Below are 25,996 nucleotides of genomic sequence, written 5' to 3' on the forward strand. Positions count from 1 at the left end.
CTTACTATCAACTGCCAATAGCCGGATGTCACATGACTGATGTCTGCACCGCCTGCTGATGGGAGGTCACATTGCTGAGTGTATGCAATATTATTCACAGGCATATCACCACAGGGATGAGACCCGCGGAGAATGGTAAACCCACGGTAAACTCCACAGGGCCAGGATCGAACCTGGGCCCTAGCAATGCTGGCCACTGTGCTGCCCACAATAATCACAACATTTTAAAAGTACTTCATTGATCGTGAAAGGTATTGAGATCTTCAGAAGTTGTGAAAGATGTATAGATACAAATTCATTCTTCCGGTTTCTAAAAAAAACACCAAATCCCTCTACTGTCTAGTCAAAAGCAGCCTTGATATTATGTTTGTGTTTTTTGAAGCACAGAAGGAGGCTATTCTGCCCATCATGCCTGCACCAGCTCCCAAAAAAGCTACCCAGCTAGTCCGATTCTCCAGCCCTATCTCCATAGCCCTCTAAATTAATCACTTTCAAATATAAATCCAGCTCTCTTTTGAAACCTCTTATGGAATCCACCTCCATCACTCTCAGGCAATGCATTCCAAATCCCAACAACTCTGAGGAAAGAAATTTCTCCTCATCTCACTCATAGCTCTCTTGCTGACAATCTTAAAATTGTGACCCCCTAGTCACAACTGACCAACTAGTGGAAACAGAATAACCTCCTTTATCCTGTCAAAATTGTTCATAATTTTGAACACCTCAATAAGGTCACCTCTTAATCGTTTCTGCTCCAAGGAGAACAAGCCCAATTCATCCCTAACCTAGCCACGCTGCTTAGTCCCCTCCACCAATTGTGAAAAAAAGGACACCAGTGGAAATGGGGCACCCCGCACCAGAAGATATTCCAAGAGGTCAAGCTGAGAAGCTGCTGACACTCCTCGACCCAGAAAAAACACTTCTCTTAACATGTTGCACTTCTGATGGCGTGGGGTGATCTCGCACACCGGATGCCCGACGGGTTGCAGCGGCCAATAGCTTTCGCGTCTTGCACACTCGCCGATGCTGAGTGGAACTAAGCCCAAATCGAAAAGGAGGGCATGGCTCTCATGATTGACATGCAGAAGTTCCACAAGAACGTCCACGACCATGAATTCATGGTCTTTAAGGACCACATGCCTCGGCTTGAGCTGTACAAAGAGGATTGAGTGATTTCCCCCAATCGCGTCCGCTGGTTCCAGTGGTGGGCTTTAGACATAGCGGTGTATGAGTATACACTGGAACACCACCCAGGTCATGTGGATTCTGCATGCCGATACATTGAGCTACCTGGCCTCTCCACGAGGCTGCCGGCATCCACCTGGCTGCAGAGTAATAATGGCCCTCCACTTAATGGACTCTTTGCCGGTCACAGCAGCTCGTATTAAACAATGGACCCAGACAGATCCACATTCTAGTAAATTTCCTCTCCACACTCTCTGGGGCTTTAACATCTTTCTTTAAGTAAAGTGCCCAGAACTGACACAATACTCCAAATGTGGTATGACCAATGATTTGTAGAGGTATAGCATAACTTCCTTGCTTTACGCCTCTGTTTATAAACCCAGGGAACCAAAAAGCCGCCTTAACAACTGTTACAACATGCCTGACCACCTTGAACCTCGAGGTTCAATTATGCACTTGAACCCCGAGGTCCCTCTGCTTCTGTACTCCCCTCAAAGTTGTACCGTTGAGCCTATATTTTCTCCCCACGTTTCTTCTACTAAAATTCATTACCTCACATTTTGTTGTATTGAAGTTCATCTGCCAGGTGCCTGCCCACAGGGGCTGTTTAGCACAGAGCTAAATCGCTGGCTTTGAAAGCAGACAAAGGCAAGCCAGCAGCACAGTTCGATTCCCGTACCAGCCTCCCCGAACAGGCGCTGGAATGTGGCAACTAGAGGCTTTTCACAGTAACTTAATTTGAAGCCTACTTGTGACAATAAGCGATTTTCATTTCATTTGGCCAACTTGACGCCGCACAGTGTCATCCTCACAATTCACTATTCTCCCTAGCTTAGTATTATCTGAAAATTTAGAGATTGTGCCCTCAACACCCCTTCTAAATCATTTATATGTATCAGAAAAGCAAGAGTCTCAACATGGAGCACTGGAGAACACCACTTCAACTTGTCTCCAGTCTGAAAAATGCCCATCTATACATTCTCTCTGTTTCCTATCTCTTAGTCAACTTCTAATCCATGCTGCTAAGGCCCCATCAATCCCAAACATTTTTAATTTGCGAACCAACCTGCCATGTGGCACTGTATCAAATTCTTTCCGAAAGTGCAAATATTACAACATCCTTCATCCTACACTACATTCATCCACTGCCTGCGTCACCTCATCAAAGAACTCTATTAAATTTGCCAGACATGACCTGCCCTTGACAAAGCCATGTTGACTGTCTAGTATTAACTTATTTTTCTGCATATTTATCTCATCCCGTATTATGGTCTCCATCAGTTTTCAAACTATTGATGTCAAGCTGACAGGTCTGTAGTTTCCTGGGTTATCCTTTGCCCCTTTCTTAAACAACGGCATCACATTTGCAATCCCCCAGTCTCCTGGCACTAATTCTGTGTTCAGAGGCCTGAAAATTTTCTGTCTTCTGTCTTACTTCTCTCAGCAATCTAAGATGCATCTCATCCGGGGCAGGCAACTTCTTTACCTGGAGTGCTGCCAGCCTTTTTAGCATCTCTTCTTTTATCTATCGCAATACTACTCCGCCCAAGCCAGTATCGACCACTGACTAAAGGTATCTTCTATGGAAACACGCACAGTTAGAGTTTCTGTTCGGTTTTGTTCTAAACTGGTGCAAAGCACTGTCGAATTTGAAGCACCAGTTGCAGTCGGCGCAAAAAGCCTTTGTGCTGGTTTGAAAATCACTGCGCTGAAGTCAGCATGCTCTGTTCACACCCTCTGAAATAGTACTGAGTTTTTATTATTGGTACCATCAGTGGGCTTTCAAGGAGGCTAATAAAACTGAGGTTTTTAGGCACAAAGACACTAATAGGCATAAAAAATAATTTCTCAGAAACTGAGGATTTTACACCAATGGTTCTGTATAGCTTTTTAATGTCATTTTTAGTTATCTAAACTCAGGTTGCTCACAGGTGGTAGACCAGACACCTAACATGTTTTTCTTGAATAATAAACCCATTTTCAACAGCGTTAATAAAACTCCACCAGGTTGCCACTCCTAAATATATCAAGAAATATATTTTCAAGTAATAAAAAAAAACATTTATGTTTGAATATGCTGCCTGTTTCTGTTGATTCATGGACAATTTTAAATTTGTGATTATGGGAATGTGTTTGGCCAGTTGCTTGAATTGAAAATTTACTAGCACAATTTTGAGCACAGTTTGGACCCAAAGTGGACCATCTACTTCATGGTAATTACAAGAACTGCCACTAACTTGCTGACCATCAAATTTGTCTTGTCATCCACTGCCTTGTAAGTGACATCCTCATGAGGGAAACCGGGTATGATGTTTTTGCTATAATTTTCTCAGTGCGTGATCTGGAATTTGCAATGTCAAAATCTGTTTTCACACCTTTCTGCATTTTGTTAAGAGAGAGCTTTATAAAAACTGGTTTAGAATAGAATTTACAGGCAGCACGGTGCCACAGTGGTTAGCATAGCTGCCTCACGGCGCCGAGGTCCCAGGTTCAATCCCGCCTCTAGGTCACTGTCCGTGTGGAGTTTGCACGTTCTCCCCATGTTTGTGTGGGTTTCGCCCTCACAACCCAAAGATGTGCAGGGGAGGTGGATCGACCATGCTAAATGGCCCCTTAATTGGAAAAAATGAATTGGATATTCAAAATTTAAGAAAAAAAAAGAATTTATAGTGCAGAAGGAGGCCATTCGGCCCATCAAGTCTGCACCAGCCCATGGAAGGATCACCCTACCTAAGCCCACACTTCCACCCTATTCCCGTAACCCAGTTACCCCATCTAACCTTCACCGCTCCAGGGTCCCAGGTTCGATTCCCGGCTTGGGTCACTGTCTGTGCGGAGTCTCCACGTTCTCCCCGTGTCTGCGTCGGTTTCCTCTGGGTGCTCCGGTTTCCTCCCACAGTCCAAAGATGTGCAGGTTAGGTGGATTGGCCATGCTAAATTGCCCTTAGTGTCCAAAAGGTGGGGTGGGGTTACTGGGTTACGGGAATTGGGTGGAGGCCTGGGCTTGGGTAGGGTGCTCTTTCCAAGGGCCGTGCAGACTCGATGGGCGAATGGCCTCTTTCTGCACTGTAAATTCTATGAAAATCTTTTGTGCATGGGATTACGGGCAGTGACTTGATGAATAGAAAGCTGGTTAGCAGACGTGAAGCAAAACGTTGGAATAAATGGGCCTTTTTCTGATAGGCAGACAGTGACTAGTGGGGTACCACAGGGATCTGTGTTAGGACCCCAACTGTTCATATTATGCATTAATGATTTGGATGAGGGAAGTAAATATATTATCTCCAAATTTGCAGATGATACAAAGTTGCGGGGGGGGGGGGGGGTGAGCTGTGAGGAGGATGCAGAGATGCTTTAGTGGGATTTGGACGGACTGAGTGAGTGGGCAATGCATGGCAGATGCAGAATTATATGGATAAATGTGAGGTTATCCACTTTGGTAGCAAAAATAGGAAGACAGATTATTATTTGAATGGGTGTAAATTGAGAGAAGTGGATACTCAGCGAGATCTAGGTGTCATCATGCATCAGTCACTGAAAGTAAGCGCGCAGGTACACCAGACAGTAAAGAAGGCAAATGGTACGTTGGCCTTCATAGTGAGAGGATCTGAGTATAGGAATAGAGATGTTTTACAGCAATTGTATAGGGCATAGGTGAGTTTTGTTATCCTTGTCTGAGGAATGATATTGTTGCTATGGAGGGTGTGCAGTGAAGATTTACCAGGCTGATTCCTGGGATGGCGGGGCTGTCATATGACCAGAGACTAAATCGGTTAGGGTTATATTCATTGGAGTTCAGAAGAGTTAAAGGAAATCTCATAGAAACTTACAAAATTTGAACAGAATTTCATAGGGTACATTCAGAAAGAATGATCCTGATTGTAGGGGAGTCCAGAACTAGGGGTCACAGTTTGAGGATAAAGGATAAACCTTTTTGGACTGAGGTGAGGAGAAATTTCTTCACCCAGAGAGTGGTGAATCTGTGGAATTTTCTGCCATAGAAAGTAGTTGAGGCCAAAACGTTGTGTAATTTCATGATCGAATTAGACATCGCTCTTGGGGCTAAAGGGATCAAGGGGTATGGGGGAGAAGGTGGAATTAGGGTGTTGAACTGATGATCAGCTGTGACCATAATGAATGGCGGAGCAGGCTCGAAGGACCGAATGGCCTCCGCCTGCTTCTATTTTCAATGTTCCGATGTAAGCATATGCTAGATTTCGTGAAGGTGGCTGGTTCCATTTCCGAAAAGACAATGGTAAATCTCATGTATATTGTATCACAATCCACTGTTTTGAGCCTCTTTTTTAATATTAGTGTTGACTTGTCTGCACCTTTTTTTTTCTCATCTCATCCATAGTTTTTGGGTTGGTATGACCCACGTTGCTAATGATGTTATGACATCTAACCATGGCCTGAAATGAGTATCCAGATGTCTAAGTTTGGATAAGGACCCTTTCCTGAATCTGGTTTTAAGTGCAGCTGATGTGTTGTGGCCCCAGATTGTGTTTTTGGAGTAGGATTAACATTGTTAAATGCTACATATACCAAGCTGTTGGAAATGTGAAAATGTCAGTTGGGGCAACAGGTTTTCTGGTGTCAACGCTGAGACGAAAGTGATGAAATATGACTGAGCAGGAAACATACCGTTTCATGTGGAATTCCATAAAACTGAAAATGGGGAAATCATTGACCAGAAAACGGAAGTACAAAGATCTATTTACATCAAACAAATGCTGTAAACACCCTCTTGGTTTGGCACTACCATTTGAAATGCAGTAAATTATCATTTTTATTGTTCCAGATGGGAAAAAGATGGCCAAGTGAGCAGAGACGTCTGGGAAAAGGCTGGACAGCAGGGCCTTTTAGGAGTCAATACACCTGAGGAGCATGGTGGGCTCGGTGGTGATATACTTTCTGCTGCTGTCGTTTGGGAGGAACAGTGAGTGCAATACATAGCTGAAATGTTGCATGTGCAATGGTGGTTCAGAATACATAAATATTTGTAAATATCTACCTTTTAAAATTATGGGTACCAATTTCACTCTGGAAATTATTGGACTAAACTTGAGTTTGTGTACTAGTTTATTCCTGTGGTCTCCACATGAATATTTCTGTATCTTTATACTATAGAATTCAATTCAATGCCTATGCAACCGTACTAAAATTAACAATGCACCTTGATGGGCAGTGAGATTTGTTCTGATTTCTCTAACAAAGTCTGCACAGAAGCAATGGACCTTCTAAGGTTCTAATGGTAAATCTGATTCCCAAGTATGCTGAAGCCAAGGTCACCTCCCAGAGGTGCACAACCTAAGCTTCAGACTGGATGCAACTTAGCCACCAATCTTCAAAAAGTTCCCAGCTGTTCTATTAGAGGGCCTTGGAGCCTTTACTGTTAGGAAAGACCCCACACCAACATTGAAATTGAATCACAGGAATAGTGATTATTTTCTGGAATTCCATGGACCACCTGCAGAAGGAATCATTTGATGTGGCATGCACATGCAATGGATACGTGAATGTACGACGGTTACATTGTGCATTTATATGGGTGGCACAGTAGCACAGTGATTAGTACTGTTGCTTCACAGCGCCAGGGGCCTGGGTTTGATTTCTGGCTCGGGTCACTGTCTGTGTGGAGTCTGCACGTCCTCCCCGTGTCTGCGTGGGTTTCTGCCGGGTGCTCCAGGTTCCTCCCACAATTCCCGAAAGGCGTGCTTGTTAGGTGAATTGGGCATTCTGAATTCTCCCTCAGTGTACCCGAACAGGCGACGGAATGTGGCGACTAGGGGATTTTCACAGTAACTTAATTGTAGTGTTAATTTAAACCTACTTGTGACACTAATAAAGATTATTATTATGTGGTGCAAAATTATGTCCGATCTTAATGTGAGACATTTTAACTGAGAGAATTTTGGCATTATCCATTCATCAAATGTATAGCAGTTCAAGGAGAGAGATCCCAAGTATGTATTCTTCTCGAATGGATGTACAAAATGCCATGGCACTATTTTGAAGAGTAGAGAAATATCTTCAGTGTCCCGGCCAATATTTATTCAATCAACATTACGCAATCATGAAAGATTGCTGTGTGCAAATTTACTGCCGCATTTCCTACAGTGACTAGACTTTTTAAAGTACTTTGTTGATAAAATAATTTGAGCTATCTAATGGCTGTGAAAGGTGCAATATAGTCTTTTTCTTAAAGGGTGGCTCCAGTGCAAATTTGTAAACTTATCTTGTTTTTTTAATTTAGAAAAGCGACTGTATCCTACTTACAGGTTTTCCCCTTGCTGAAAATATTGCATACAGTCTCAAGGGTGTTTGCAGCCCTTCAGTACTTCACCCAGATTTGCATTCAGAGCTAAATCCAATTCTCTTTTCATCTGGCATCTGTACTTGTGCACTTTTTTTCGCAGGAATTACTCTATAACAATCAGGAGGGGAAAGTCAGTCTGAGTTTTTCAGACTTCAGTCCATGGCATTGAGGCCACATGAGGATTTTTCAACATCCAAATTAAATCTCAGAACTTCTGGTCAGTTAGCTTGTGCTAGTCTTGCTACTGTCGTTATGTAAGTCATCAAAGGAGTGATACTTCAAGAGTGATACTTTAAGTATTTTGTTCATGTAGTGATAATGATGGCCTTTCAGGCAGTACTGTCTTGGAAAGTTACTGAGCCTCACGGTGTGAACAAATTGAAATTATACACCACACACTTAGAATAATATCTGACTTTATTACCATATTTTAATCAATCTCTCTCTCTCTCTCAGAGCTGGGAGGTGTGACTCCTTTAAAGCTCTATTCTAATTATAAAAAGAATTGGTCAGTGAAAGCAGGTCAGTGAATATCTGTGAAGAGAGAAGCCGAGTTAAAGGTTTGGACAATGCAGTGATCACATCAGCATCTACTGGTTCAAGATGAAATATTGAAAACCAACCAGAGCAAAGGCGAAGTGCTTTAATTCTACTTCTTTCTAACCATTAGTTTTTTAAAATCCTTTGCTTGAGACTTAATTGACAAACAGCCACTTGTGGTGATGCGAGTTGTTCACTGAGACACTTTAGGTTATATTGTTGACCTAAAATTTGTATGCATCATGCCTGACCAACCATATCATTCTACAATGTCTCTTGATTATCTTAAAAAATACCTCGGCTTTGCAACTGGATTCAGCTCATCAAGGACTAGACCTTATTGGCATGAGTTGACCAGTAATGGGTGGAGAGTAAAAGCAGATACTGTATAATGATCTAAATAATGGTGCTTTATATGTAACCTCAGGGTCTTGGTGCTGTACAAACATTCTCCCACCAGCTGCTACTTATTATGTGACCGAATTCACAACCGAAAAGCAGCTGATAAAATAAAATCTATTAATCTTATTTTTTTTAAATTGAAGCCACAATATACTTTTGCTTCTGACCACTGCAATTTTTCAATAATTAGAAAAAGACAAGCAGAATTGCAAGTACAGAATTGAAGGCTTGACCAAAAGCCATGGCCATCCCTTGAGGTGCCTCTTTGGTTATTCATACAATAATGACAGCAACTTGCATTTCTGTAACATATTTAACTTGTAAAACATGCCAAGATGTTTCACAGGAGCAAAATGAGCGAACGTTTGATATTGTGACACAAACAATATTAGGACACTTTTTAAAAAAAAAAAAAAAAAATGTGGAGTACCCAATTCATTTTTTCCAATTAAGGGGCAATTTTGCGTGGCCAATCCACCTATCTTGCATTTCTTTCGGTTGTGGGGGCGAAACCCACGCAAACACTGGGAGAATGTGCAAACTCGACACGGACAGTGACCCGGGATCGAACCTGAGAGTTCGGCGCTATGAGTCAGCAGTGCTAACCACTGCACCACCGTGCTTCCCACGATATTAGGACAGTTGACTAAAAACTTGGCAAAAGAGCTAGGTTTTACAGGAGCATTTTTAAAGGAGAGAAGAGACAGAGAGGTTTATAGATGGAATTTCAGAGCTTTGGGTCCAGGCAGCTAAAGGCAAGACTACCAGTGGTGGGGTGATGAAAATTGGGCATGGGCAAGATGAAGAGTTGCAGGACAGGAGGGTATTTTAAAAATTAATTCATGGGATCATAGAATCGTAGAATTTACAGTGCAGAAGGAGACCATTTGGCCCATCGAGTCTGCACCGGCTCTTAGAAAGAGCACCATACTTAAGCTCACGCCTTCACCCTATCCCCGTAACCCAGTAACCTCAACTCACCTTTTTGGACACTAAGGGCAATTTATCATGGCCAATCCGCCTAACCTGCACATCCTTGAACTGTGGGAGGAAACTGGAGCACCCATAGGAAACCCACGCAGACACGGGGAGAACGTGCAGACTCCGCACAGACAGTGATCCAAGCCGGGAATTAAACCCTTGAGATCTGAAGCAACTGTGCTAAACACTGTGCTACCGTGTTGCCCTCCCCGATATGGGCATCGTTGGCTAGGCCAACATGTATTGCCCATCCCCGAGGACATTAAGAGTCAGCCACATTGCTGTGGATTACATGTAGGCCAGACCAGGTAAGGACGACAGATTTCCTTCCCTAAAGGACTCTCGTGAACCAGATGGGTTTTTACAGTTATTGACAGTGGTTTCATCGTCATCATTGGACCTTTAGTTCCAGATTTTTATTGAATTAAAGTGTCACAATCTGCCATGGGTGGGATTGGAACCTGGAACATTAAAGCATCAATTTGGATCCCTGGATGACTAAACTAGCAACAATACTGCTCCACCGCTGCTTCCCCTTATATGCCACTGCCTAGGACAGGATGAGGTGCGGCAACGAGGGGTTTGAACTTATGGGCAGCAAAATGGCAGTGGTTGGCACTCCTGCCTCACAGAACCAGAGGCCCAGGGTTCAATTCCGTCCTTGAGTGATCGTCTGTGTGGAGTTTGCACATTTCCCCGTGTCTCCGTGGGTTTCTTCCGTGGGTTTCTTCCGGGTGCTCCAGTTTCCTCCCACAGTCCAAAGATGTGCAGGTTAGATGGATTGACCATGCTAAATTACCCATTCGTGTCTAAAGATGTGTAGGTTAGGCTAAAGGGTTATTGGGATAAGATGGGGGAATGGGCTTGGGTAGAATGCTCTTTCAGCGGGTTGCTCAGACTCGAGGGGCTGAATTACCTCCTTTTGCACTGTAGGGATTCTATGATTCTGTGAACTCGGGGATGAAATTTTTAAAATCGAAGTATTGCGAGTCTGGAGTCCGTGTAGGTCAATAAGTACAGGGCACAGGATGTGTGTTATAATGTGGGAAAAAGAGCTTTAAATTAACTTAAGTAAATGGATGGTGGAAAGTTGGAGGACAATCAAAAACGCAATGGAATTGTCGATCCTGGACGTAGCAATAGTATGGATGACAGTTTCAGCAGCAGATGACCATCTGAAAAAAGCATCACTGCCTCAGTTAATTAATCGACTGTCATCACAACTGGGCTGCAGGGCAGTACGGTGAATGTACAGCATGAAAATAAGTTCAACCCTGATGTATACTGTAATGGACGATAAAATGGAACCCAAGTGAAATTATGAAATAAATGGCATGCTAAACAGAAGTAGTTTCTGTTAAACTTCCTGTTTTATTTAAAATTGCTAATGCAGTGGATTTTGACAGGGGAGCTTTTCTTAAAGGGATTGTGTATCAGACGTTTAGCACAATGGTGCCATAAGATTTCTTTCTGATCTGTACTCCTTTTGAATGTGCTCCACACTGGGACCAAGGCTTCATTAAATTGTGCTATGGAATTGTAATATTGGATGAATGAAACTCCCTGACATTCAAAAGGGTGGTCGGAGACTGGGAATAAAAGCATAGGTGCACACAAAGAATAACAATAGGAAATTCTTGCTCTTTTGCAACAGTGAAAGTGTAGTTAAAAAGATGAAAATTGTTTCAAACAGGATTGAAACCAGGAATGAGGCCAAGATTGGTAATGCAGTTACTGTATGATCCTTGGCCAGACCTTTGGTCATGGGGGGGGGGGGGGGGAAATCCTGCTCGGGATCAATAGAATTTTCTTTAAAATAGACTTTTGAGATTCAAGACATTTACTAAATGAATAAAGCCACAAGATTCCACGGGTTTGGAACAAACAGAAATAGAAGTTCAGAAAGATAAAATAATTTACAATATCTGTCTTATATTCATGGTAAGTATGAAGTAAATGAACAGACAATGTTTGGTGAAGCACACCACATTACACAATAAATAACAGATGTGACCAAAACCAATTCCATGGATTTTCAACAACCCATCCAGGCATTTGTCACATTGGGCCAGCCAATCTCACTGAAATTTCATCATCTCATGAAAGTTTCCAATCTCCACATCTGAAGATCTCATCTTGGAATGCTCTCCAAATGTTGCTTCCGCTTGGATGGTTTCAATCTCGCCTTCCATGATTATTTTCTCCTTGATCAGTCAGGTTTCACCTTCCAAGCACAATTTCAGATCTTTGGCTGTGCCAAGCAAAGTGCCACTGCTTCAAATAGGTAGCTTTGCCCCAGCAGCCTGCAGCACGGAGTCACCGACCGCGGCAACCTTCTTGGATCTTTGGGCTTGTTGCATGCCAACTTCACTTAAAATCTTTCTTTAATTTGGAGCTTATATCTGTTCTCCTTTATTTTAACCTGACTTAACAGGACTTAATTTTTGTCCCCTGTCTTTTATCCCTTGCATACGACTTCTTTTTGTGACCTCTTCCTGCCTTCCACCGTGGTTGGTCTCCCTGTCCACCTCCCTGCGACATTTAGAAATAATAGCGCTCCGTATCAGGACATCTGACCTGCCTTTTTTGCATTGTTCTTCCTTTTCCTGCGCAGGAACGGTCCTCAGCTTGGGGAATATAAAATGTTAGTACTGTGCATGCCAGAAATCATAGTTCCCAACCTCCAAACTAAAGAAGGCGAGTTCAAATTTCATCATTTACAATCTCCTTAGGGAACCCTTGAAGAAAGTAAAGAATAGGGATAGCCAAAATGGAATTTAAACTTGGATGTAACTGTGGATAAAGTCCTAGACTTGAAATAAGTAAATCTCCAAGGACCATATTGTATTTACCCCAGGATACTGGGGAACATGGGAAGAGCGACAGACAACCATGTATGTGTGGCTCAAAATGAATGACTAAATAGACCCGGGCAACCACTGAATGAAGTGTTGGTCGGCATTATTTGATCAAGTCCTTGATAGGGCTTTATTTCCACTTTTTTGGGGCCAACCAGTAAAATAATGGGGTTGCTCCTCCAGGAGTAAATCTGAGGGTGACCTCTATGGGTATCCTAATAAACAATAACCAACATGAATACAAAAGAAAATGATTGACTTTTTAAAAAAGAAATTTGTAACATGAATACAAAAGAAAATGATTGACTTTTTTAAAAAGAAATTTGTCTGGAGGGTTGATTTCGAAAGCATTTGACTATGTTTCACAGAAATGGTTCCTGGGTAAATTTAAAGCAGTGGGGACTTGGGGTAAGGTGAGGGAATAAATGAGAAATTAGTGCAAGGATGTTAATTATGTATTAATTGTGTTTGGTTGTATGTATTTATGCTCCTGTAAATAGAAACCAACTGCAACAGGTTAGGTTGTAGATCTGTAATGCGTAATTCTGTAAATAAAAGCCTATATGTTTGGCTCTAGTTCTATCCTTCACCGTCAGGCTTTATAGATTAGAATGTGGAAGCAGAGAATGAGTGTCTGTATCGGTGAAGGTTTAGATATTAAGCAAAGTAGATCTGGCATAACGGTAAGTCAACAATCCTATTTAGAGAGTGGGTCTCCCATCCTGGTTAGCCTAGCTAGGTTTTTAAATATTTATTCTTTTATGGAATGTGGATGTTGCAATACTGGCACTGTTGCTAATCCTGAATTGCCCTTAAATTGAGTGGCTTGCTATGCCATTTCAGAGGGCAATTAAGAGTCAACCACATTGCTGTGGATCTAGAGCAGGGGTGGGCAAACTTTTCCGTGCAAGGGCCACATTCAGAAATTCACAATTTTAAAGGGCCGCATAGTATATTAAGTAAAATAATTAATATTTTAAATAGCCAAAACAAAAGGTCTTTAAAGAAAAAAAAGCACTTTTATTTGAAAAACAAAGTAACTCAGTAAGTAACAGAACATTGTCAATGAGAATGATGCATCTGACTGCAGTAATTTACCAGTTTGTTGAAATCAGGTGTCAAGTTGCTTGTGCTGATCCTTAATACTGACAGAAGCACAGCCTAGCCGAGTCAACGATAAAAACGCGCGTAGTGGGGTGGATGAGTGGGGCTGCCTTATTGGTCGGTTTAGTTGGGTGTGCGACCAATAGGAGTCCAGGTTACAAACAATAATAAGGCTTATTGTTTGTAACCTGGACTCCTATTGGTCGCACACCCAACTAAACCGACCAATGACACAGCCCCACTCATCCACCCCACTACGCGCGTTTTAATGCGGCCCGCCAATGAGGTGCCCGGAATCATAACCGGCATTTTTGAAAAGCCGCCGGGGAAAAGCCGCTGAAGTAAATGCGCTTATTGAATAAGCGCATTTACTTCAGCGGCTTTTCCCCGGCGGCTTTTCAAAAATGCCGGTTATGATTCCGGGCACCTCATTGGCGGGCCGCATAAAACCCTTTGTCGGGCCGTAGTTTGCCCACCCCTGATCTAGAGTCACATATAAGCCAAACCCAGGTAAGGATGGCAGATTTCTTTCCCTAAAGGATATTAGTGAACCAGATGTTTTTTTACAAAAATCAATGATGCTTTCATGGTCACCATTATTGAGGCTAGCTTTCAATTTTTTGTTAATTGATTTTAAATTCCACCAGCTACTATGGTGGTATTTGAACCCATGTCCACAGAGCATTAGCCTTGACCTCTGCATGGATGTTGGCTATGCCACTATCTCCCCATCACAGAAACATGATGTTATAAATGGATGGAAAGACAATGGCGCAAAGCTTGATTGATCAATTGAACTGATTGGACTCTCAGACTAGATCAGATACTAGTTTTTAAGTGCTGAAATTAAGAGTTAAAATGAAACCTGGCAAATAAAACATTAAGAAAATTAAGGATGGATAAATGTGTAGTTAAAGTTCCCTTCCTTGGGTGAACTAAAGAGCATGAAGGTAGTCATGTTTAGCGATGGTAAGTTTTTCTAATCTATTGCTACTGATTTTGTAATATTTCTTGAGGGTGAGAATGGGAAAAAAAGCTTGGTATGCTAAAACAATGTGTTATTTCAATAAGTGTACTTTGTCACTCATTGGCCCTTGTGAAGGGAGTGAGATGAAACTGGAAGAATGAAAAATGCTTAGCAGAATTTTGGTAGAGTGAGACTTCATACCCTGTTTATTTTCTTATTTTCCTTGCCTTTCACCTCAAACATTTTGCAATAATCAATCATCTAAAAGGTGTTTGTTTTTAAATGTATGATTGGGAAGGATTATGGAAATAAAGGAAGCAAAACCTAAATATCACCATAACTCTGAGGCATTAAACCAGAACAGCAGGTGGTGCTATCTGATATCAGACAAATTAACTGTTTTCGACTTTGATTCTCACTTAGTGTCATTGGACAACTGTAGTTAATTCAAAACTATAATTGAGCCGAATTCTAGTTAAGCATCTACAAACCAAGTTATTGTAAATGGTTACTCTTCTAGAGTGAGGCTTAATATCCTGTTTATTAAATTATTTTCCTTGGCTTTCACCTCAAACATTTTGGGCCGCAAGCTCCTTGGATTCCATAAGACCATAAGACATAGGAGTGGAAGTAAGGCCATTCGGCCCATCGAGTCCACTCCGCCATTCAATCATGGCTGATGTGCATTTCAACTCCACCTACCAGCATGCTCCCCGTAGCCCTTAATTCCTCGCGACATCAAGAATTTATCTATCTCTGCCTTGAAGCCATTTAACGTCCCATTATTCCAAGTTGATAATGGGGTAGTGAAGGCATTAGGGCATCTTAGACCCCGATGAACAGTGGGACTGATGTTCTATACTCGATCAATGAGATTTAAGGATGGAGAAACAATTATAAGAACAATGGAGAAAGAATTAGGGTGACTTAGAGTCAAATTTGGTATTAAAAGAGGAACAAAAAGAGGGCAGGAATGATTGTGTTAAAAAAGCTAGAAAAGAGACCAAGGAAAATTTTAAAGAAAATAAAAATGTAAATGTTCAATTTTGAAAACTTTCAAGTACAATTTATTGCGAGTCTTATACCAACTGTGCTACTCTATTAATAAATACACTGGGCCATTAATGAAGTATTTAAAAAAAATTTGAATGAATAATAGAGGTCTAATAGAAATTAGAGTTGACCAAATGTCAAAATCTGCAATAGGAAGAAAGATTTGTACCTAGCCTCCAAATAATATTTATGTTGTGATGTAAAATACTCGTAGAATTTAGCAGGGGTCCTACTTGGTATGTTTGTTTGTAGCAAGGTAGATTCTCTTAGACGTGTTTTACCATTTATAGGCCTTCTTCCCTGGGCTGCCAGCAAAGCTGTGGCTTAAACATTGCTGGAAGATAACTGCATATAAATATTTATATAGCAATGATAAAACCTGCTTTACATCAGTGAGTACAATAGATGCTCTATTATAATTTTGAATTAATAGTGTTAACAGTGACAGTGGATTTGCAAGTATGCAGGATCACTTGCCCAACAGGCTAATCTCTAAAAATCTAGGCACATCTAATTAAATGAGTAGGGCCAGTTAGGGTTTTTTTAAAAGTTGCAATTCCACTGGGAATGTTGGATCTTTGAACTTGTGCAGATGTTTCCTCAATATTTGATGGCAGCACTGATAAGATTATTTATAATTAGAGCAAAAGTTTCATTAGGCAATGTCAAGTAAATCAATTCTGTACTGTCTCCTTCCGAAAGTGTCGTCCTTCTCCAGGTGCCAAGCGCTCTGAGGGCGTTGCCAACCGTGGACTTCTATTGGGTTGGTCCATGATTATGCTTGGCAATGTACTGCAGTGGTTTGCCATTGCCTTCTGCAGAATGGCTGACCAGGAAATGCTCCTGTTCTTACTCTAAGACACCCAAGACTATTTTAACATAGTCTATTAGGAAGCAACAGTTTAGATATGATGCATTAACTAATTAGGCAAAAAATGTGTACAACCTATGGCAGTTGAGTTTTTTTTACCAATCACAGAGGGCAGACAGATGGTTGGCACAGTGTGTTGATCTCAGAATCTTGTGCTAGTTGAAGGATTAGGGAACATTTGTCCCAATCTCCTCCTGCTCCTCGTCTATCTGAAGAAGGTGGCTGCTGATGAGGATTATTACCTCTCCAGATCCTGCCCCTATGCCTGAGCACTTGTTAATATACCCTTCTTCTGGGGGCTATTTGCTTAGCCACTATCAATCATCGATTCAAAACTTTCTGACCAGTGTATACAGGACAGGTACTCCAACTGTCAGGGTGGTTACCACTTCCCCTGTTCGTCACCCTGTTCTAGGTTGGCTTTTTAGTTTGCTACATATTGAGGATCATATCCTGGTCCTTTCTAAACACTTGCATAGGTAAGGAGGCACACAAGACGCTATCTTACCAGCTTAGGGATGTCAGCATTGCAGCCTGAACTAAGTGATCATGCTATTTCCAAAGACTGTTCAGAAATTGTTACCTTTTTAGAAAGCTTTCTCGTTACGTTTATGAGAAGGTTAAACAAGGCAGAAAATACCAGTTTATTCGGAGCCCTAATTTCTTACAATACCGCCTGCTGTCAAGCGTATTGGGAGGGTTTATAGGCTGATAATCAACCTGTTAGGCCACGTTATGAACATACCTTCTCTGGCCAGCGATCAAGTCCTGAAATGCGACTTGAACCCAGAGTTTCTATCCGAGAAGTAGTGGATCCTAGCACTGAACCACAGGACCATCCCTCCTAAAGTATGGTGTCCAGAACTAACAATACTCCAGCTCAGGTGAAGTTCATGTTTTATGTAGATTTAGCACAGCTGCCTGTTTTTTGTCATCACTGTCATTTTGACATTTCATCTGTCATTTACCCACCATTCCACCAGCCGGTATCTGCGTCACAGTACACCACACTTCCAATCTCCCTAATCAATTTACTGAATGACCCCCAAATGGAGAAATTACCAACAAGGTCAATTTAGCTTTAAATAGTTGATATAATAAAGAAAAGTCTTACTTAACCGCAAGTATTTGGATCACACATACCTCCCTCTCGCCCGGCCCCCTCCTCCACCATATCTTCAGCCCCAGCCCAAATGTGGCACTGCTTAGCGACACAGCTCGACAATTTGCTGATATCTATTCACATGGTAGGTCAGGAGTTGTATCTGACGACAACTTTCACTTTCAGGTTTCATGGGTATGATTGCTACAAATCCCCACTCCTTCGGGCTTTGATAAACCTGATGGTGTAGTTTTCCAGACCAGTTGGTGTAGTTTTCAGTCGACCAACCAACAACACTCCGGTTCCTGGTTTGGCCAGTTCTGGGAAAGCACACAGCTTTTTAGTGTTTCTGAGCTATTCACACAGCCCTCCAGGCTTTGAACCTTTTCAGCCAGTATCTCCAAAACTCCTGTCTCCTTTTCTGCCAAACGTAAAACTGACCTCTTGTTGAGAATGATTGGCTTCTTCTCACAGGGGTTCTCTGTGTTCTTCTGTCTGTCTGCTTTTTGTTTGTGCCTGTACACTGATCATCTTCACCATCCAGCTCCTCTACTTCTAGCTCCCTTTTGTATCTGCACCTCTCCTTTTTTCTGACCACATGGATTCTTTCTTCCTTTCTGTTGGTGCCACTGCTTCCAAGTCAAGAGTTGCCAGGTCACATGGGCCAGTATTTATTATTCTTCTCTATATAATTGATAAACTCTTCAAAGTCCTCATGTGGCTTTGCATCAGGCAGGGAGTGTATATCCTGTGATGCACAAAGTATCGCGATTGTGTTGGATAGTTTGGATACAACAGAGAGCTATTTGTCCACCATTGTTCGTATTTTTGATCTATGTTTCTGTCTAGTACTGTATCCTAACTTTGAAGCAACAACATCTGGCTGCACAGCACATTTGACTTATTAACCTTCCGAGCTTGGCAATATTCAGTCAAACCATGCACTCGGAATGAACATTGTGAATAATCTGATTTAAAATGTTGTGAATTTTAACTTTTGTAGTGTGCTTTTTAACACTTGTGTGGCTGCTATAAGAATTCAACAGATTTTGTTTTGTACGTGTCTGTGGTTGTAACTGAGAACCAGAGAGACCGGCTGGTGCGCCTGACAATGAGAGACACCAGCTGGTGTGCCTGACAATGAGAGACACCAGCTGGTGTGCCTGACAATGAGAGACACCAGCTGGTGTGCCTGACAATGAGAGAGAACGGCTGGTGTGCCTGACAATAAGAGACACCAGCTGGTGTGCCTGACAATGAGAGACACCGGCTGGTGTGCCTGACAATGAGAGAGAACGGCTGGTGTGCCTGACAATGAGAGAGAACGGCTGGTGTCCCTGACAATGAGAGAGAACGGCTGGTGTCCCTGACAATGAGAGAGAACGGCTGGTGTGCCTGACAACGAGAGAGAACGGCTGGTGTGCCTGACAACGAGAGAGAACGGCTGGTGTGCCTGACAATGAGAGAGAACGGCTGGTGTGCCTGACAACCAGAGAGAGACCGGTTGGTGCGTCTGACGAGGGAGAGACTGGCTGGTGTGCCTGACAATGGGAGAGACTGGCTGATGTGCCTGACAACGGTGGAGACTGGCTGGTGTGCCTGACAACGGGAGATACTGGCTGGTGTGCCTGACAATGGGAGAGACTGGCTGGTGTGCCTGACAATGGGAGAGACTGGCTGGTGTGCCTGACAACGGGAGATACCTGCAGATGTGCCTGACAACAAGGGAGACCAGTTGGTGTGCTGGGCAACAAGAGCGACCGTCTAGTGTGTCTAGGAATGAGGGAAGGGATGGTCAGGGAATGAGAGGACAGATGGTATGTCTGCCAACGAGAGAGACCAGCAGATGTGCCTGACAATGAGAGAACAGGAATGAGAGAACAGATGGTCAGGCAATGAGAAAACGGATGGTGCGTCTGGGAATGAGGGAACATATGGTGTGTCTGGGAATGAGAGAGCGGACATGTGTCTGGCAATGAGAAAGCGGACGGTGTGTCTGGCAATGAGAGAGCGAACGGTGTGTCTGGCAATGAGAGAGCGGACGGTGTGTCTGGGAATGAGAGAGCGCGGCTGATGCATCTGGGAGTGAGAGAGATTCAATGGTGCGTCTGTGAATGAGCACGTATGGGAAGGAGAGAGAACGGATGGTGCACCAAGGATGGAGCGAACAGATGGGGCATCTGGGAACGAGGGAGAACGGATGGTGCATCTGGGAACAAGGGAGAATTGGCGGTACACATGGAAACAAGGGGGAGAGGGTGGTGTGCCTGGGATCGAGGGAGAACGGGCAATGCGTCTGGGAAGGTTGGAGAACAGGCGGTGTGTCCGGGGACCAGGGAGAACAGGCGGTGCACCTGGCGACGAGGGAGAACGGGCAATGAGTCTGGGAAGGTTGGGGAACAGGCGGTGTGTCTGGGAACGAGGGAGAACAGGCGGTGTGTCTGGGGACGAGGGAAAACAGGCGGTGTCTGGGGACGAGGGAGAACAGGCGGTGTGTCCAGGGACGAGGGAGAACGGGCAATGCGTCTGGGAAGGTTGGAGAACAGGCGGAGTGTCTGGGGTCGAGGGAGAACAGGCGGTGTGTCTGGGAATGAGGGAAAACAGGCGGTGTCTGGGGACGATGGAGAACAGACGGTGTGTCTGGGGACGATGGAGAACAGGCGGTGTGTCTGGGGACGAGGGAGAACAGGTGGTGTGTCCGGGAACGAGGGAAAGTGGACGGTGTGTCTGGGAATGAGAGTGAACAGAGGGTGTGCCTGGGAACGAGAGCGAACAGATGGTGCGTCTGGGAACGAGAGTGAACAGACGGGTTTGCCTGGGAACGAGAGCGAACAGACGGTGTGCTTGGAAACGAGAGCGAACAGACGGTGTGTCTGGGAACGAGGGAGAACAGGCGGTAATCTGGGAACGAGGGAGAACAGGCGGTGCGTCTGGGAACGAGGGAGAACAGGCGGTAATCTGGAAACGAGGGAGAACAGGCGGTAATCTGGGGGCGAGGTAGAACAGGCGGTGTGTCTGGGGGCGAGGGAGAACAGGCGGTGTGTCTGGGGATGAGGGAGAACAGGCGGTAACCTGGGGACGAGGGAGAACAGACGGTGTGTCTGGGGATGAGGGAGAGCAGGCGGTGTGTCTGGCGTTAAGGGAGAACAGGTGGTGTGTCCGGGAACGAGGGAAAGTGGACGGTGTGTCTGGGAATGAGAGTGAACAGAGGGTGTGCCTGGGAACGAAAGTGAACAGGCAGTGTGCCTGGGAACGAGAGCGAACAGACGGTGTGCCTGGGAACGAGAGCGAACAGACGGTGTGCCTGGGAACGAGAGCGAGCAGATGGTGCGTCTGGGAACGAGAGCGAGCAGATGGTGCGTCTGGGAACGAGAGTGAACAGACGGTGTGTCCGGGGTCGAGGGAGAACAGGCGGTGTGTCCGGGGTCGAGGGAGAACAGGCGGCGTGTCCGGGGACGAGGGAGAATAGGCGGTGTGTCTGGGGACGAGGGAGAACAGGCGGTAATCTGGGGACGAGGGAGAACATGCGGTGTGTCTGGGGTAAAGGGAGAACAGGCGGTGTGTCTGGGGTCGAGAGAGAACAGGCGGTGTGTCTGGGGTCGAGAGAGAACAGGCGGTGTGTCTGGGGTCGAGCGAGAACAGGCGGTGTGTCTGGGGTCGAGGGAGAACAGGCGGTGTGTCGGGGGTCATGGGAGAACAGGCGGTGTGTCCGGGGAAGAGGGAGAACAGGCGGTGTGTCTGGGGTCAAGGGAGAACAGGCGGTGTGTCTGGGGTCAAGGGAGAACAGGCGGTGTGTCCGGGGAAGAGGGAGAACGGGCGGTATGTCTGGGGACAAGGGAGAACAGGCGGTAATCTGGGAACGAGGGAGAACAGGCGGTGTGTGTTTAGGAACGAGAGCGAACGGACGGTGTGCTTGGGAACGAGAGCAAACAGACGGTGCGCTTGGGAACGAGATCGAACAGATGGTGCGTCTGGGAACGAGAGTGAACAGAGGGTGTGCGTGGGAACGAGAGCGAACTGACGGTAGTGCCTGGGAACGAGAGTGAGCAGAGGGTGTGCCTGGGAACGAGAGCAAACAGACGGTGTGCTTGGGAACGAGAGCGAACAGATGGTGCGTCTGGGAACGAGAGTGAACAGACAGTGTGTCTGGGGTTGAGGGAGAACAGGCGGTGTGTGTCTGGGAATGAGAGAGAACAGGCGGTGTGTCTGGGGTCGAGGGAGAACAGGCGGTGTGTCTGGGGACGAGGGAGAACAGGCGGTAATCTGGGAACGAGGGAGAACAGGCGGTGTGTGTGGGGACAAGAGGGAACATGTGGTGTGTCTGGGGTTGAGGGAGAACAGGCGGTGTGTGTCTGGGAATGAGAGAGAACAGGCGGTGTTTCTGGGAACGAGGGAGAACAGGCGGTGTGTCCGGGGACAAGGGAGAACAAGCGGTGTGTCCGGGGACGAGGGAGAACAGGCGGTGTGTGTCTGGGGACGGGAGAGAACAGGCGGTGTGTATGGGGACGAGGGAGAACAGGCGGTAATCTGGGAACGAGAGCAAACAGACGGTGTGTCTGGGGTTGAGGGAGAACAGGCGGTGTGTGTCTGGGAATGAGAGAGAACAGGCGGTGTGTCTGGGGTCGAGGGAGAACAGGCGGTGTGTCTGGGGACAAGAGGGAACATGTGGTGTGTCTGGGGTTGAGGGAGAACAGGCGGTGTGTGTCTGGGAATGAGAGAGAACAGGCGGTGTGTCTGGGGTCGAGGGAGAACAGGCGGTGTGTCTGGGGACAAGAGGGAACATGTGGTGTGTCTGGGGTTGAGGGAGAACAGGCGGTGTGTGTCTGGGAATGAGAGAGAACAGGCGGTGTTTCTGGGAACAAGGGAGAACAGGCGGTGTGTCTGGGGACGAGGGAGAACAGGAGGTGTCCGGGGACAAGGGAGAACAAGCGGTGTGTCCGGGGAAGAGGGAGAACAGGCGGTGTGTCTGGGAACGAGGGAGAACAGGCGGTGTGTGTCTGGGGACGGGAGAGAACAGGCGGTGTATATGGGGACGAGGGAGAACAGGCGGTAATCTGGGAACGAGGGAGAACAGGTGGTGTGTGTCTGGGGACGGGAGAGAACAGGCGGTGTGTGACTGGGGACGGGAGAGAACAGGCGGCGTGTCTGTAGTCGAGGGAGAACAGGCGGTGTGTCTGGGGTCGAGGGAGAACAGGCGGTGTGTCCGGGGACGAGGGAGAACAGACGGTGTGTCGGGGAACGAGGAAAAGTGGACAGTGTGTCTGGGAATGAGAGTGAACAGATGGTGTGCCTGGGAACGAGAGTGAACAGACAGGTGTGCCTGGGAACGAGAGCGAACAGACGGTGTGCCTGGGAACGAGAGCGAACAGACGGGTGTGCCTGGGAACGAGAGCCAACAGACGGGTGTGCCTGGGAACGAGAGCAAACAGACGGGTGTGCCTGGGAACGAGAGCGAACAGACGGTGTGCCTGGGAACGAGAGCAAACAGACGGTGTGCCTGGGAACGAGAGCAAACAGACGGGTGTGCCTGGGAACGAGAGCGAACAGACGGGTGTGCCTGGGAACGAGAGCGAACAGACGGGTGCGCTTGGGAACGAGAGCGAACAGACGGTGCGCTTGGGAACGAGAGCGAACAGACGGTGCGCTTGGGAACGAGAGCGAACAGATGGTGCGTCTGGGAACGAGAGTGAACAGACAGTGTGTCTGGGGACGAGGGAGAACAGGCAGTGTGTCCGGGGACGAGGGAGAACAGGCGGTGTGTCCGGGGACGAGGGAGAACAGGCGGTGTGTCCGGGGACGAGGGAGAACAGGCGGTGTGTCCGGGGATGAGGGAGAACAGGCGGTGTGTCTGGAAATGAGGGAGAACTGGCGGTGTGCCCGGGGACGAGGGAGAACAGGCGGCGTGTCTGTGAACGAGGGAAACTGGACGGTGTGTCTGGGAATGAGAGCGAACAGACGGTGTGCCTGGGAACGAGAGCGAACAGACGGTGCGTCTGGGAACGAGAGTGAACAGACTGTGTTCCTGGGAATGAGAACGAACAGACGGTGTGTCTGGGAACGAGCGAGAACGGATTATGTGTCCGGGAACGAGAGGAATGGATGCTTTTCCCAGACTTGCATCAAAGTAAAACAAAGGCTGACCAAATAAACCAGCAGATTATTTTAAAATGCACATCTGTTGCATCATTTTATTTGAAAATTTGTTCAAATTACATTTGTTTATTTGTAAACTCTATCTTCCTAAGCATTTTCAACATACTATTCTTATTTCCAGGATGTATGTGAACTGTACTGGACCCGGTTTCAGTTTGCATTCAGACATTGTCATGCCGTACATTACTCATTATGGTTCCAAAGACCAGATTGAACGTTACATTCCTCGAATGGTTTCTGGAAAGTGCATTGGTGCTATTGCAATGACTGAACCCGGTGCTGGCAGGTAAGGGAGATTGAATAAAGTTATCAATCCTTTTGAAATATATTAGAGTCTGTCTCTAGATCAAAATTATTGCTCTACTTAAGTAAACTAGATATAAACCTTCCCTACAGGTTTTCCCCCTTTACCCTTGGTGAGCTGACTTTTATTGGGGTAATGTTCCCAATTGCTAGCAATTCTCCACCTCCAGGTCCAAATGGCCCATTTTGATTAGTTGACACATTTTACCACAAAAACCACTGAATGGAGTTCAGAGAACCAAACCTTGGCTCAGAATAACACAAACTCTTTAAGTTTAGAAGTTTGTAGGTCCGCATGGCTTTGCTTTCAACACTGACAAATGTTGAAGTTTTCAAGTTGAAACTACAGGCAGATAAAGTTCCTTAAACTTTTCGGCAGCTAGGGAATCTCAGTTCAATCACAAATTGAAAAGGCCTGTGTCCTGGGGAAACTTCCTTTTGTGTTTCCCATGGTGGAATGTCCAATTTTAGGAATTTGCAGGAAATCAGAGGAGACACCCTTATGTTTGAGCAATCTTGCACATTGCAGCACTCTTCAATCCATAGGATTTAATTTGTTTAGTGGCGTGGCTGCAACTTAGATTGAAGCTTCGCTGTTGTACTCTTCTTTCAAGTTCAAGTGGAGCATGCTCTTCTATCACAAACATGAATTTAGAATACAAATATTGGAGGTTGAATTATGCGTTTATTTGCGTCCTTTCTATTTGTATTTACTCCCTGCTGTGAGGCTAGCCTTTTGACTTCACGCGGCTGCTTAGTTTGAATGAATCTTTTGATGCCATGCATAATGGTTACGTATGTAATTGGAAGCTGCAGCCGAACCTACAGTGGGTCATGAGAAGTTTTTATTTTCTAATTTTTAACTGTCAGATCCTGTGACATCTTGGTGGTTCATCGCTCATTGTCGATGAGCAACCCTCTGCTGCCTTTCCAAATTACTGTTAATGTGTAAGCCTCGAGGATGTCACAGGGAATGATCTTGTCTTCACTCAGCATTCACAAATGGATTTTACAGCAGTGTCCTTGTTTATTAATTAGGATTTGGAACGCTATCTCATTTCCCCTGCCCCTTCCCGGTGGTCAATAATTCCCCCTCTCCGCTCTGCCATTTGCGAACCCGGAAGCAATGTCATAGGATCAACCATTTTCTGTTGTTTTATCAATCACAACCTTCCAGCAACCTTGGTGCGAGTTGGCGGGGAGCTGTGGAAGACAGAAGCTGAAGAGCACATATAAATAAAGACCAGAGTTTGCAGTACGGCCTTTGTTGCTGCGAGTTGGAGCGGAGACAGTCCAAAGCGAAGGCACACTTATAAATAAAGACCGGGGATTGCCGTGCGGCCTAACCTGCTGGGAGTTCGAGTGGAGGTGTCAGAGACAACCAGGAGCTGAGGAGCACCTATAAATAAAGACCAGGATTGCCTTGCGGTCTACATTGCTGGGAGTTGGAGGGGAAACAGGTGCTGTGGAGAACCTATAAATATGTTATACATATGGGTTATTTTAGTTGTGAGCAATGTCTCCTAAAGAAGGGACTCACGTGACGTGTGACATCATTGGCTACTTTGCGGCCTTTTGTCATTAGTCTGGTACCAACCCTTGTACAGTGAAGACCTATTTAATAAACCTCTGTTGATTTTACATTGAAGCCATGTACATCAGCAGTCTATTTCTTTTGTACTGTTAGTCCAAAGATACAACAGTTTACAAAAAGAAATTTGGTGATGAGGAACGGATCAGAAAAAAAATCTTTTTCAGAAGGAAGAGAAAATGCCAAGTTTGAACATCGATGTACAGTAGTTGATTGCTTCAACAGATCAGTCGATGAACCAGATTAACAGAATGTCAGAAATTGCACCTGGCATTGAAACTGCTAAGGTTTTTGAGGCAAAAGGTCAAAGGAAGGGCCTGTACTGATTTTGAACTGCACTCCGAGGAGTTCAGGCTGCAGAGCTAACCACGTGCAGCACAGGAAGACACTAAGGTAGAGCGGGGCAGAGAACAAAAGATTCTCACAGCTTGTGATGAGAGTTAAAGTGGTTAGACATTGGCAATTCAACTTTATTTAACTAAACCATTAAGGAAAGTTGGGAGACCATTCCAATATATGGTTCAAAATAGTGGGAAACGTTGGTGCAATGGGCTCATTTGATGAAGA

At 45.2% G+C, this 25,996-nt stretch overlaps 1 protein-coding gene across 1 annotated transcript in view; it reads left to right on the plus strand.

The window, feature by feature from the left end:
- The window catches only part of acadl (acyl-CoA dehydrogenase long chain), a 166,567-nt gene that overhangs the window by 42,121 nt on the left and 98,450 nt on the right, over nt 1-25,996 (plus strand). Inside the window, exons 3-4 of the mRNA XM_038786478.1 lie at nt 5,987-6,124; nt 23,657-23,821. Of these exons, the coding sequence (XP_038642406.1) occupies nt 5,987-6,124; nt 23,657-23,821 (303 nt within the window). The remainder of the gene's footprint in view (nt 1-5,986; nt 6,125-23,656; nt 23,822-25,996) is intronic.

Source organism: Scyliorhinus canicula, chromosome 2 (genome assembly GCF_902713615.1).
Source record: "Scyliorhinus canicula chromosome 2, sScyCan1.1, whole genome shotgun sequence".
Taxonomy (NCBI): Eukaryota; Metazoa; Chordata; class Chondrichthyes; order Carcharhiniformes; family Scyliorhinidae; genus Scyliorhinus; species Scyliorhinus canicula.